Source organism: Lepus europaeus, chromosome 15 (genome assembly GCF_033115175.1).
Source record: "Lepus europaeus isolate LE1 chromosome 15, mLepTim1.pri, whole genome shotgun sequence".
Taxonomy (NCBI): domain Eukaryota; kingdom Metazoa; phylum Chordata; class Mammalia; order Lagomorpha; family Leporidae; genus Lepus; species Lepus europaeus.
In genome coordinates, this window is record NC_084841.1 from 52,775,868 (window position 1) to 52,789,295 (window position 13,428).

Consider the following 13,428-nt stretch of genomic DNA (forward strand, 5'->3'; position numbering starts at 1 on the left):
TTTTTTGGTTGGGATACTAAAAATTTACAATAATGTATTTATAAGGCTATATTCTTTCCATAAAATTGCACCAAAGGAAATACTGTACTTGAGAGATCCCTTTTAAAAATCCCCAGATTTTTGTTTTCCTTTTCTTGTCTAGCCTTTGATTTGAAGATGCTGGTTGCTTTCAATTGCTCTCAAATTCCTTGATATTTTATGGAAAATATATGACAGAGATGAATTATATGAAAATGAGTAATAAGTTATAATTTTTATTTGATGATTTTAATCATTTTCTAAGTTGTTTTTAATCATTATTCCAGTTTTCAGGGGAATAAAGCCAGTAAAATTTAGATAGTATTTATTATAAGGATAAATATTTGTTTCCTAGTAAATGGCATACCCAAAAAGGTCAGATTTAACAATTTTAAGGGGTAATTTCAGGTGTGCAAGAGAGGATAATGACCAGGTTAATAATAAAGAGTAAAGTCATTGATCCAAAAAGACAATCTGAACTATCCTTCCTTTATTAAAAAACTTACCCAGTGTTCCACAGGGCTTATTTTTATAAGTGCAGATATCATATCTAAGGAGGAGAAAAAAAGAGAGATGAAATTTGTAATCTGATCAAATTTTGTAAAATAATTTTTGTATATTCATCACATTTCTTTCTTGGAGCTCTGGTTGTCAAACCACAATCAATGCAATTATGAGCAGCCAGCTGGAGTGTCAGCATTGTCAGCACTCTGGGGGACACCGCAGGCTGCACTGCACTCACAGCCTCTGGCTGCAAGCCAATAGGACACCTGCCAGTAAGAAAGAAAGGTTAAAGTGGATTTTTGTAATCGTGAGTTCCATAAAACCATCTACCAGACTGTTTTGAAGCTAGAAGAGCCTGTCTGCAGATTGCTACTGCTTCTACAAGAGCAAATAAGTGGCTTTTTATTTCCAGTCTTTTCTGAATCTGCTGAGATGTTTTCTTGCTATAGCCACTGACTGTATTTTATACGTCTGAGTTATAAGCACTTCTTGGAGTTCCTTCAACCCCAGCACAGATTGTTGTTGTTGTTTTAAACAGTAAAACACAGCACTGATAATAAAATTTCTATATTTTTTCCTAGTTGGATGCTAGCAATTTAATTTAGAATGTTTAAAATACAAATATTTTAAGTGACTTTTACAATCAGCCAAAGGCATGGCTCAATAGAAAGTTTTTCTAATATTGGCCAGATACTCCAATGTTGTACAGCAGTATAAATCAGTAAAAATTGGGTCCATAAAGCATTGTTGCATTTTAAAAATATATGCTATTATATTTAGAATGCTGTCAATATTTATTTGAATGTTTAAATTCAGCATTTTAATGATATCCTTATAAACTAATCTTTTTAAAACCAAAAGTATTTGCCTAAGTTAAGTGTTAGAAATAAAAAGATTTTTAGGTTAAAAAATAAAGTTTCATAAACTGCAGGGAAACCCAAGTTCATTTTTGTTGCGTGTAAATATTGGTTAGTCAGTACTACCAGGGTAGGATGTTAATAATTTATATCATTCTGATGCATCAGTCAACAGGCCAAAATGCATTTTCAAGAAACAAATAATGCAATCAATCATACCAGTAATATTTCTGAAACTCATTAATATCCCTAGAGATTCCCTCTGCCTATTTTTAGATTTTGAAATTTTTCATCTTATTTGTTTTATATTTGGGGACAGGAATCTTTATTTCTTTTTAAATAACCTCTTCAAGCTCTTCGTGTATTCATCCCCTCTCTTTCCTTTCTCGTGATTGATAAGCCATGGGACTGCAGTGTCCAGAACATTCTGGAATGTAAGATACAGAGAGTGTACTAGGGTGCCAGAAAGTATATTCTAAGGATCACAATTATCTTGTGATCATGATGTGTTACACCTATTATGTTACATAGTCACAAACCATTCCAGCAGTCTTCAAGAAAACATAAACAAAGGCTTTTCTTGGGTAATGCAGATATAAATGTTTAAATAGACTCTATTCCCAAATCCTCATGTGCCTTATGTGCTTTTTCTAAAACTGATCTGCCTGAGAATGCATTTGCAATCCAGTAGTCTTCCTTCTCTTTTGCCATTCACTATATGCCCATTTCTGTTTTACAAAAAAAAAAAAAAAATCATATCTTTCAGCCATCCTAAACCTGTTATTTGCATTGTCCCATATGTAAACATCTCTAGAACACAAAGGGACAGAATAATTGAACAAACATTGATACTGATCCTGAGGGATAATATCTAAGTAGTAAAGCAAGAAAATTTTAAATAAATGATACTTATTTCACGCTGGAAAGGCTTTACACTTTTCTGCCAGTCTGTCTATTTATAAATCAATCTGTATATTTACCTCACAATTAGAAGGCAGAAATGGGATTGGAAGTCACGGAGAGCATTGCCAAGTTCATTTAATGTAAAAAAAATGAAGTCAGACTTGATATTGACAGACACTAAGTCTGACTTAGCTAAGTAGTTGGCAATGAAAATTGATTTAAACTATTAGATTATATGGTGAACATTTTTGATAACTGAATGAGCTAAATATATTGCTCCAAAGTTTTGACAAAACTCATTTAAAGTACACACACACAAACACACAGAGTTTTTCTATGTTCTCTGAAGCTACATCAATTTGTGATTAAAATTGTTTTAGATATTAACTTCAAAATGTGCAAAGTGGTACATCATTTTCCAAAATGGATTTAGGAAGTGAATTAAACTAAAAGATTGAAGACCATAGACAATTAGAACTTTTTCTTCAAGCTTATAGCAATCTTCTCATCTTACTTTACCTGCATATTTTATGTTACACTCAGGAGGTATATATTTCATTCTGTCACATTGCCCTAAATAACCCAGTAGATTATAGTCATCAACTAATAATCAAGCTAAAACATTATAGACCAAGATGATGTCATTTGCATTTTCTTCACATTTCCAAATCTTCTAACACAGATACAGAATTCTATATAACATATTTTAAAAAAGGAAAAGACAAGTCTCTCCCTCATGGTTTTTAGACTTCTATTCCCTCTGAAAACTTCAATATTCTCTATTCACAGAGAGTAATTTTGACTGATCTGCTATCTTTAACATATCAATACTGAATAGCAATTTTTTATTCATTCTTTCATACATGGATTTGCTGAGCACTTATTTGCCTAGCTACAATGTCATACACAAGGAATTGAAAGATGGTAAACTAGTTGGGATGTATTTCGAGAAAAAAAACAGAAGCAGGTAGGTTACAAAATAATGTGGAAATAAGATTAAATAAACTAAGTGTAAAAATTAGTTACACATGGGGCTGGTGATGTGGCGTAGTGGGTAAAACCACCACCTGCAGTGCCCGCATCCCATATAGGCGCCGATTAGAGTCCCGGCTGCTCCACTTCCTATCCAGCTCTCTGCTGTGACCTGAGAAAGCAGTAGAAGATGACCCAAGTCCTTGGGCCCCTGCACTCACATGGGAGACCTGGAAGAAGCTCCTGGCTCCTGGTTTAGGATTGGTGCAGTTCAGGCCGGTTGCAACCATCTGGAGAGAGAACCAGAGAATGGAGGGCTTTCTCTCTCTCCCCCTCTCTCCCTCTCTCCCTCTCTCTCTCTCTCTCTGCCTCTCCTTCTCTCTCTGTGTAACTCTGACTTTCAAATAAATAAATAAATCTTTTTAAAAAATTAAAATTCAATGACTTGATTAGCCCTTGTCCTGACTGTCGAGGAACAACCTAATACTTTGTCCCATTTAGTATTTTTTTTGTTCTACTTAATACTATTGGTTGAACTATTTAATTAACACACAATTATTCTTAGGTGTTTAAATTTAACTGAAAAGTGATCCCTGTTAAATATAAGAGTGGGAATAAGAGAGGGAGGAGATGTACAGTTCAGCACATGCTCAATCGAACTTTCCCCAAATAGTAGAGTTAGAAACGGGCCAGGGGATTCCAATTCAATCCCATCAACGTGGCATGTACCAATGCCATCTCACTAGTCCAAGTGATCAGTTTCAGGTCATAATTGATCATAATGAAAGGATTAAGAGTCAAAGGGATCACATAAACAAGACTAGTGTCTGCTAATACTAACTGATAGAATTAAAAAGGAGAGAACTATCCAACATGGGAAGCAGGATACACAGCAGACTCATAGAATGGCAGATGTCCTAAACAGCACTCTGGCCTCAGAATCAGCCCTTAAGGCATTTGGATCCGGCTAAAAAGCCCATGAGAATATTTCAGGCATGGAAAGCCAAGACACTCTGGCAAAAAAAAAAAAAAAAAAATCTAAATGAAAGATCTCTGAGAGTGAGATCCCAGCAGAAAGAAGGGGCCATCAAAAAAGGAGGTGCCTTTCTCTGAAGGGAGGAGAGAACTTCCACTTTGACTATGGTCTTGTCTGAATAAGACTGGAGTAGGCAAACTCAAAAGGCTTCCATAGCCTTGGCAACTCATGACAAGAGCCTCGGGTGATTACTGATGCCATAAACAAGAGTGTCAATTGTTAAATCAACAACAGGAATCACAGTGCACTTACTCCCCATGTAGAATCTCTGTCCTTAATGTGTAGTACTATGTGAATTAACAGTATGACTAGTACTCAAACAGTACTTTACACTTTGTGCTGCTGTGTGGGTGCAAACTGTTGAAATCTTTACTTAGTATATACTAAATTGATCTTCCGTATAGAAAGATAATTGAAAATGAATCTTGAAATGAATGGGATGGGAGAGGGAGCAGAGATGGTATGGTTGCGGGTGCGAGGGAGGTTATGGGGGGAAAAAGCCAGTGTAATCCAAAAGCTGTACTTTGAAAATTTATATTTATTAAATAAAAGTTTAAAAATAAAATAAATAAAAATAATGTATTCATGGAAAGCAAAGTAAATAAAGTATTACAAAGTAAAAAAATTAAACTTATACAATATAATCAATATTCTTTTAGTTATTGTTAGTATGACTACTGTCATAATCAAGTTATATACAAAATGCCATAGATACTATAGGTGTGCAGAGGAAGGAGTGATTCCACACAGAAAAGTGGGAAACAAATTCATACAGAACATAACATTGAAACAGATCTTACAAAATTCAGCAGAGAAAAAGGAAAAGTAATGGCATTCCAGGCAGAGAACAGAACATTCAATGGAATAGAGTCTAGAAAGAGCATGGCATACTGAGAGAAATTCAGAGAGATTGAAACATTGAGTATGTGTCATGAAATATCAGAAAATGAATTCAGAGAAGGTGAGGAAGATTATTAAGTATTTTGAATACCAAACCAGTTTGGTTTTTTTGTTCTACAGGTAAAAATAACCTAGAAAACTTGCATAGTAGGAAAGACTTTTTACATTTGTTTATGTGACTGTATATAGAGATTGACTATGTAGATATAAATCTGTGAGGACAACAGTGAGTAAGGGAAAGATGGGAGAGTAGGGAGAATATATTGATCCTGCTATATTCATTTCTAAATAACTAACATTGAATCAGAAAGTGTTTCATATATGCCTATCTTTGATGACTAATACAAGGGAAATTTGAGAATTGGTCTAAAAATTGGTTAATAAATGTTTGAAATGTGTTTCTCATTGAAGAAAAAATTAGCTATGTTTCAGACCTGTAGATTGGCCAAAATATTCCCAAGGCACTGCCCCACTCTGCATGTGCGCATATAAGAATCAAGCAAGCTTCACAGGCTGTAAACTTAGGTAAATATCTGGGATACTGTCCTGTTTGGCAACTCACTCGTTTGGAAGATTATGGAGTGGGTGATCAAGATGAGGGAAACAAAATTCTGTCCCTAAAATACTTTCATATACATATACACATTGAGTACATGTTTCAGACAAAATGTTGTCAAAGTGTCTACATAACATGGAGCTGAAATACCATCAAGTTTGTAAAATAAGGACTACAAACTACTTTGTGCCTTCTTAATAAATATTTATGTGTGCAATAGAAGTTTATTATAACTGATAACAACACTCATCCACCAAACAGTAAGAGTTGGCCTGAACGTATTAGCTCAAGTCAGTTTGCAACAATAAAAATTCCTGATTAATGGAGGCAAGAAATAATAGGGTAATAATAAAAACAATTTTATATGGCTTTATCAAGTTCTTTTTTTTTTTTTTTTTGACAGGCAGAGTTAGATAGAGAGAGAGAGAGACAGAGAGAAAGGTCTTCCTTTTTCCGTTGGTTCACCCCCAAATGGCTGCTACAGCCGGCGCACTGAGCCAATCCGAAGCCAGGAGCCAGGTGCTTCCTCTTGGTCTAAGCACTTGGGCCATCCTCCACTGCCTTCCCAGGCCACAGCAGAGAGCTGGCCTGGAAGAGGGGCAACCGGGACAGAATCCAGCGCCCCAACCGGGACTAGAATCCAGGGTGCTGGTGCCACAGGCGGAGGATTAGCCAAGTGAGCCACGGTGCCAGCCAATAGCTAGTTCTAATACAGTTATCTTCCTTAAGCTATTCTTATCATTGCCTTCCCTGAATATGTGTAACAGAATTGTAGAAACAGACTGAGTAGAAGGACAATTTCAGTCATGGGTCATGGCTAAAAGACTATCTTTTATATGAATCATATAATATAGAATCAAGCTGTCTTTGTACTACAATTTGAAAGTAACAAACCTGAAAAACCAAAGTTTCTAATCAAAGTAAATTTTCTCAACTACATTGAATGCAATTATTCAATGTAGTTGAATTATTCAATTACACTGAATTATTTTCATGTCAATACACAATTGAGGAATACAAATATATTTTTCCAGTTTCACTATGCATTTTGCTCAATATTATATTGCTTGCACATAACAAAATAATTAGCATAAGTGCAAAGTATTTATTGGAGATAGTTCTTAAAAATTTTAACTACTGTAATTCTATTACCTTCATATTTTATAAATTTGTAATTATTTTATATTTTATCTTTGTAATTTCTTTTTGTGGGTTATTTTCTAGTCTATCCATTCTCTTATTCTGATTTTGTTTCTTCTTCATGTATAATATCCTGATTTTTTCCTTTCCTGCAAACTACTCTCATTGTTATCAACCCCATACTTCTACCAATATGAATAATCTTGAGAAGTCATCTAATTCAAGCTGTACTACATTTAAAGCACTGTTTCTCAAATTACACCAAATATGAACCAGTTTATTTCAGTTCCTTGAAGCATCACTCAGTCTTCTCCCATCTTACCTTTAAATATCATTATTTTCAACATCATGCCATGATGATGATTCTCAGAAACTTCACATTGCTCCCCTTCTTTCTTTCTCCTGACTTTCTCATTTTTACCTTGTATCACATTTCATTCTATATCTCATCAACTCTTCTCTATCATAGTTTGGGCTTGTCTTATTTTCCTCCAGACCTAAACTTCTTTGAGATAATTTGCAAGGAAAAATAGCACAAGAAATCTTGCTTTATCTCAAAGATATAATTGCATGCTTTCAGGACTTATCTTCTTCAATACGAACTGTAGGAAGGAAAGACTGAGGAAAAGTAGTTCCCATTGCCTATCAGCACCCTTTATACAAGTCAATCATAGTGAATCTTGATTAGCCATATGTGGCAGGAACCCTAAACTTAGAGCTGTGACCTAAATTTCAGGCTACTCTAAAAAGTACAGTAGAAGTCTAAAAAGTAAGAGATAACCTGAAGTACAATTAGAAATGGTTCTCTGAAGTCTGAATTTGGATAGAAAAATAATACCTGATCACTATGGTATTTTTATTTTGTTTTGTTTTCTATTTTTTCCTGAGAGAATGATAAACGTTTAAAAGTAGATGAATAAGATTCAAGAAACATGGTCTGAGGGAATCTACATAAATCCCTGTACTTAAAAGAAATCAGGGTTCTATTTTTGGATTAGTAGATGAATGTACATGTTGTCATCTCCTCACCCTAAATTCATGAGGAGGTTGGACTGATTAAGCTCAAAATCAGAGAATTCGGTAATATCTGTGACTATCTCACTGGCACGCTTTTCTGTTGTGGATACTTTGAATTCTTTAATCTCCTAATCTGTTTGGGCTAGGCATGGCTATCAAAAGAAAATGACCAAAATATAATTGAGTTCTATAATATGCTGTGGGGAACCGCAGGCTGGCCACCTGTGAGAACCTCCTCATCTGCATAGCTTGCAGCAATCGGTCCACCACAAGGCCCACGAAAACAGCCAGGTGAAACAGATGAAACAGAATGGACTCTGCATAAACAACTAGGAGGAACCCGGTGAAACAGATGAAGTTGAGGCAGGACGGACTCTGCATAAACAACTAGGAAGAACCAGGTGAAACAGATGAACTTTCGACCTGAGACTATACGCGCCCTTTCATCTGATTGGACGATACCAACGTGAACTGCACGTGAAGAGAGCCGCTATTGGCTGTGGAGCAGATGCTCCACGGGACTTGGGGTATAAAGGGACATTGGGAATTGGGCTTGGAGCTCCTCCTTCTCTTTTCTTCTCTCCCCCCACCCCACTCTTTCCTTCTGCCCCCACAAGTAAAAGTTCCTTGAGAACCGAGAAACAGTGACCGTGTCGTGATTGCGTTGGACCCTTGCTGGCGAGGGTCCGACAATATATACTGCACTATCTTATAATAAAGAAACACCTTGATGGGTTCTTAAAACTTTTCCCCAAAACTACATCCTATTTGTTATGTAAGGAAAATACATATATAGAAGAGTTCTTTTTAGTTACTTAGTTCTGAAAATGGAATGACTCAAGATCTAGACTGTAATGAACCTCTTCTGTAAAACATTGAGTCATGGACTCACTCCCAGTCAGTATGTCCTATCTAATGTGTTGTCTCATTTAGTTCTCTTAAATGAGGTGGTGATGAGGGTTCAGAACATGCTACTCCAAAATACGGCACTTCGGCATATTGAGTATTTTAAGCTGAAGGAACCTGAGAAGACAGCAGAACAAGGCTGGTATGCCCTTTTCCTCACCCTGTTCTCATGAGGCAAGTCATAAAACCTAGCAAGGATATTTGGACCTGCCCCAGAAGCAGGTAATGAGCCCCTCGTGTGAGCAGTGCATCACTATATTGGGAGTGAGAAACACCTTATCTTTGAACATGAAGGGATATGGAGATAATGAACCAAATGGCCTTTTTAAGTTTTCACTAGTTTAAATCATTAGGGCACACACTCTTTTCCATATTGTATTTCTCCACAACTATACATTCTTCATCAAACCTACTGTTGAAAACACTCAGATTTAATAAATGTTTCTTCAAGTCTTCAATTCATTACGAAGGCTCCCACGTCACATAAAACACATTAAATATATTTGCACAAGTTTCACTTGGCGGCTTATCTTTATTATAAGGGCCTTAGCCATGAACCTAGGACATAGAAGAAAAGATAATTTTTCTTTTCTACAGTATTGAACATTAAGTGATGGTGTCACAGCTTTTTTCTGCTTTCTTTATATAAACCAAGGGGGTAGCATTACACAATTGACATCAGTTGCAAAGAAAATTACAATAAAACAATGAAGAGAAAAAATTATTTTAACCCAATATAGGCAAGAATACATACCACTATCTACAACAAACAAAAAAGATTATAGTGATTTTAAATTACCTACAGATTGGGAGAAAATATGTGGGAACCAGATGTCTGGTAAGAGGTACATACCCCCCAAAAACAAGTAACACATACAACTCATTAGCAAGAAAATAAATCACCCAATTTTAAAATTGGGCCAAGGATCTATGTAGATATTTCTCAAAAAAGAAAAAAAAAAAAGGAAAGAAAAGACATACAAGTGACCCACAAGTATATGTAAAAAAAATCCTTAACATTACTAACCACCAGGGAAATGCAAATTAAAAACAATGAAAAATCACCTCACACAAGTTATGACAGCTATTATAAAAAAGATGAAGGATGACAAATGTTGGTGAGGATGTGAAGAAAGAGAACCGTACAAGTTAGTACAACCATAATGAAAAACTGTGGAGGTCCTTCAAAAAATTAAAAAGAGTCACTATAGGATCCAGTAATTCCACTTCTGGAAATAAAATCTGTATGTTGAATAAATATCTGCAGCATTGCAGCATTATTCACAATAGCCAAAATATGGAACCAATCTAAGCATCCATTAATAAACAATGAATAGACAATGAAATACAACCCTTTGAAAAAGAAGGAAATCTTGTCACTTAAAACAACACACATTGAATCTGGAAGTCATAGAGCTCAGTGAAATAAGCCAGGTAACGAAAGACAAATATTGTATGATCCCAATTATAAGTGGAATCTAAAAAAATCAAACTAATTTAAGTTGAGAGATTAATGATTATCAGAGAGTAGGAAGGAAGAAGAGAGAAAAATAGGGAGATATTGACCAGAAGATACAATGTTTGGGGCCAGCATTGTGGTACAGTGGGTTAAGTTGCCAACTGCATAATGAGCATCCACTAGAGCAGCACCAGTTCAAGTCTGGGTTGCTCCACTTCCTATCCAGCTCTTTGCTAACATGCCTAGAAAAGCAGAGGAAGATGGCCCAAGTGCTTGGGCCTATGCCACCCATTTGGGAGACTTAGAAGAAGCTCCTGGCTTCTGGGTTCAGCGTGGCCCAGCCCTGGCTGTTGTGACCATCTGGGGAGCGAACCAGAGAAGATCTCTCTCTCTCTGTAACTTTGCCTTTCAAATGAATACATAATAAACCTTTAAAAAAAGATAAAATGTTTGACAAGGGGAATAGGTTTTTGATATCTATAGCCCCACAAGAGCATAGATATTAAATTTTCATATGACAAAAAGAAAAGTAGTGAGGTGCTGGTTATTTTTGTTAGATTGATTCAACCATTCATATTATATCCATATCAAAGGATCATATCTTATCCCATAAATACATATAATTATTTTCAATTAAATTATTAGGAGGGAATGAGATATTTATTTACATTAACATATAATGGAAGTGGTTTGTAAACTGATATGCCCACTTTTATTTATAACACAAAGACAGTTTATACAAATAACTTTACACACTTTACTATAACATTTTTTCTTTCTAAATTTTTTACTACAGCATCTTTTTGGTTCTTCAGAACATGGTAGACCACAATAGTTCTTTGCCTTAAAATAAAGTACACAGCCTATTTTTTCTTCTTCCTCAAAAACCTCAAAACCAAAGAAGCTATTTAAATCAAAAAAGGAAAAGCATAATATACATGTTAACATTGCTCAATAAGGAAAAGAATTTTTCTATTGTTAGTATATGAGTCTTTTAAATCTAGCCACAAGCAAACAATAGTCTAATTCTGCTAGGTACTACTTTGTTGGTTTGCAAATGTACATAATTTTTATACACAGGCAAACCATTCAACAACATTGATTTTGAAAGCCCAACTTCATTTTAAAAATGCATATGAAAGGACTATGCTTAGAAAAAAACTACCACAGGCTTTAAAACTTGTAAGTATACAACTGTATCTTAAAGTCTAGAAAATAACTATATTAAAAATTCAATCATTTATCTTTTTATTGATATTTACTATCAAACCAATTAATAAGCAATAGCTATCATGTGTGTTCTAAAGTGTGGTCAAGTTAAAATCAGGTGGGTTTAAAAATGACTTTGAGGTCAGACTGACTACTCTTCTGATTTAATGGAACATGGTACTACATTATCTTATACACGGAATTGACTTATAATTTGCTTTAACAGAGTATCTATCAAGTCTGACACATTTTCCATACGGACTGATTTTTAAGTCAGAATTCTCATATCAACTACTAATTTTCCTCACTCAGAAATAAAGAATGCTAAAAACGTAAGCTTATCTAATGAGTTACTGGAATAATAAATATTTCAAGTGTCCTTTTAGCTGTTTGATGTTATCAATAATCATCTACACTTTTATAAAAGATTTCACATGTCCCATAGTTAAATAGTCTAACATACTAAATGTGAAATTTGCCTCATATTTAACTGAAATTTATGCTTCAGGTTGATTCCTTTTTTTTTTTTTTTTTTGACCTTCAGAGAAATTGAAAACATCTGGTCTCCATCCTTTATGCATAAGTTAAATACCTCTAAGTATTCTCTGAAATAATAATCCCTGTAACTTTAAAATTTTTCTTTTGAATTTCTTTTTCAACCCTTTAATCATCTTTGTGGTCCTCCTCTGAACTTTCTCCAAGTTCTCCATGTCCTTCTTTAGTGGTAGAACTGAGAATTAGAAACAATGCTCTCATAAGGGTCTGACCAGTGGGAAGTACAAGGGCAAAATAGTCTCAAGTTTCCTTTATCCTGGATTCCTTTTTGTTACCAAGTATTGTGTTGGCTTTCATCAGAACACTATATTGTTACTTCATGTTTATCTTATAATTGCTTTAATACTAAGGGGGTTTCCAACTTTATTTAAATACAATCAGTTATTCATCCTCTTGAAATCAAGCCCTTATCATTAATGCCTTTGATGTATACTTTATCAGGCCCTAATTTCTCTCCTTGAGCATGAAGTTCCTTTGCAAAGCTTTGATGACTATACGTCAACTTCTTACTAATGTTTAACTCAATGAGTTAAGGGAGTGACATATGGGTTCCAGCTAGCCCTACAGTGTTCTGTATCACAAAAATCCATTATTTCGTTTATTTCCTATATGGAAAACATCTAGATATTACAGGAACTTCAGGTTCTAAACAAACAGAATAGCAGCCATCTACAAATGGCCCCCAGACCAGACAAAGCCTACTTGGGCAGAACCAAAATTTCTAAAAGACCATAATGGCTGTACTATCTCTGACCTGTCAAAGGAGAACCAGGAGCATAACAAAACAAGAGACCTGCACCCCAAACTTCAATCTATAAAATTCCTTATTTGAAACCCTTTGAGGGAATTAAGCACTAGCTGCCATTATCCATACACTGGGATTTGTAAAATAAATACTTCCTTCCATCTCCCCCAAGTCAATAAGTAACTTGCTACATGTTGGGAAAAAACTAAGAGTTTTGAAAGGGTTCTGACACTCTGGATTTTATGTTATTTTTCCTCTATAACCATCCTGCTTTATGTTTTTCCACTTCTATATTTCATTTTTCTCAATATTCCTATTGGCAAGTTATTTTAGTGTAATTCTATTCTCTATCACGACTTAGGTATTGATGCCATTCACTATATTTCTCTCCAACTGCAACTGCTGTAGTAGGCATTGGCCAAGTGATTAAGATATCATGTGGGATGCCCACATTCCACATTGGGGTTCCTGGAGTTAGATTCCTGGCTCCAGCGCCTGACTCAAGTTTTCTGATGATGCAGACCCTGAGAAGAAAAGCTGACAACTCAAGTAATTAGGATCTTGCTAACTGTGTTAAACTTTCTCTTTTCCAGGTTTGTTTGTTTGTTTGTTTGTTTATTTATTTATTTATTTGACAGGCAGAGTTAGACA

The 13,428-nt window shown here is 35.1% G+C and overlaps 1 protein-coding gene across 12 annotated transcripts in view; it reads right to left on the reverse strand.

The window, feature by feature from the left end:
* ADAMTS6 (ADAM metallopeptidase with thrombospondin type 1 motif 6) overlaps positions 1–13,428 on the reverse strand; it is a 329,021-nt gene that overhangs the window by 179,162 nt on the left and 136,431 nt on the right. For all 12 annotated transcript variants that reach the window (XR_009868073.1, XM_062212084.1, XM_062212085.1 and 9 more), the window contains one exon: positions 525–568. Coding sequence is in view for 11 of the 12 variants with exons in the window: in XM_062212084.1 (XP_062068068.1) it covers positions 525–568 (44 nt within the window). In the remaining variant the exon portion in view is untranslated. The remainder of the gene's footprint in view (positions 1–524; positions 569–13,428) is intronic.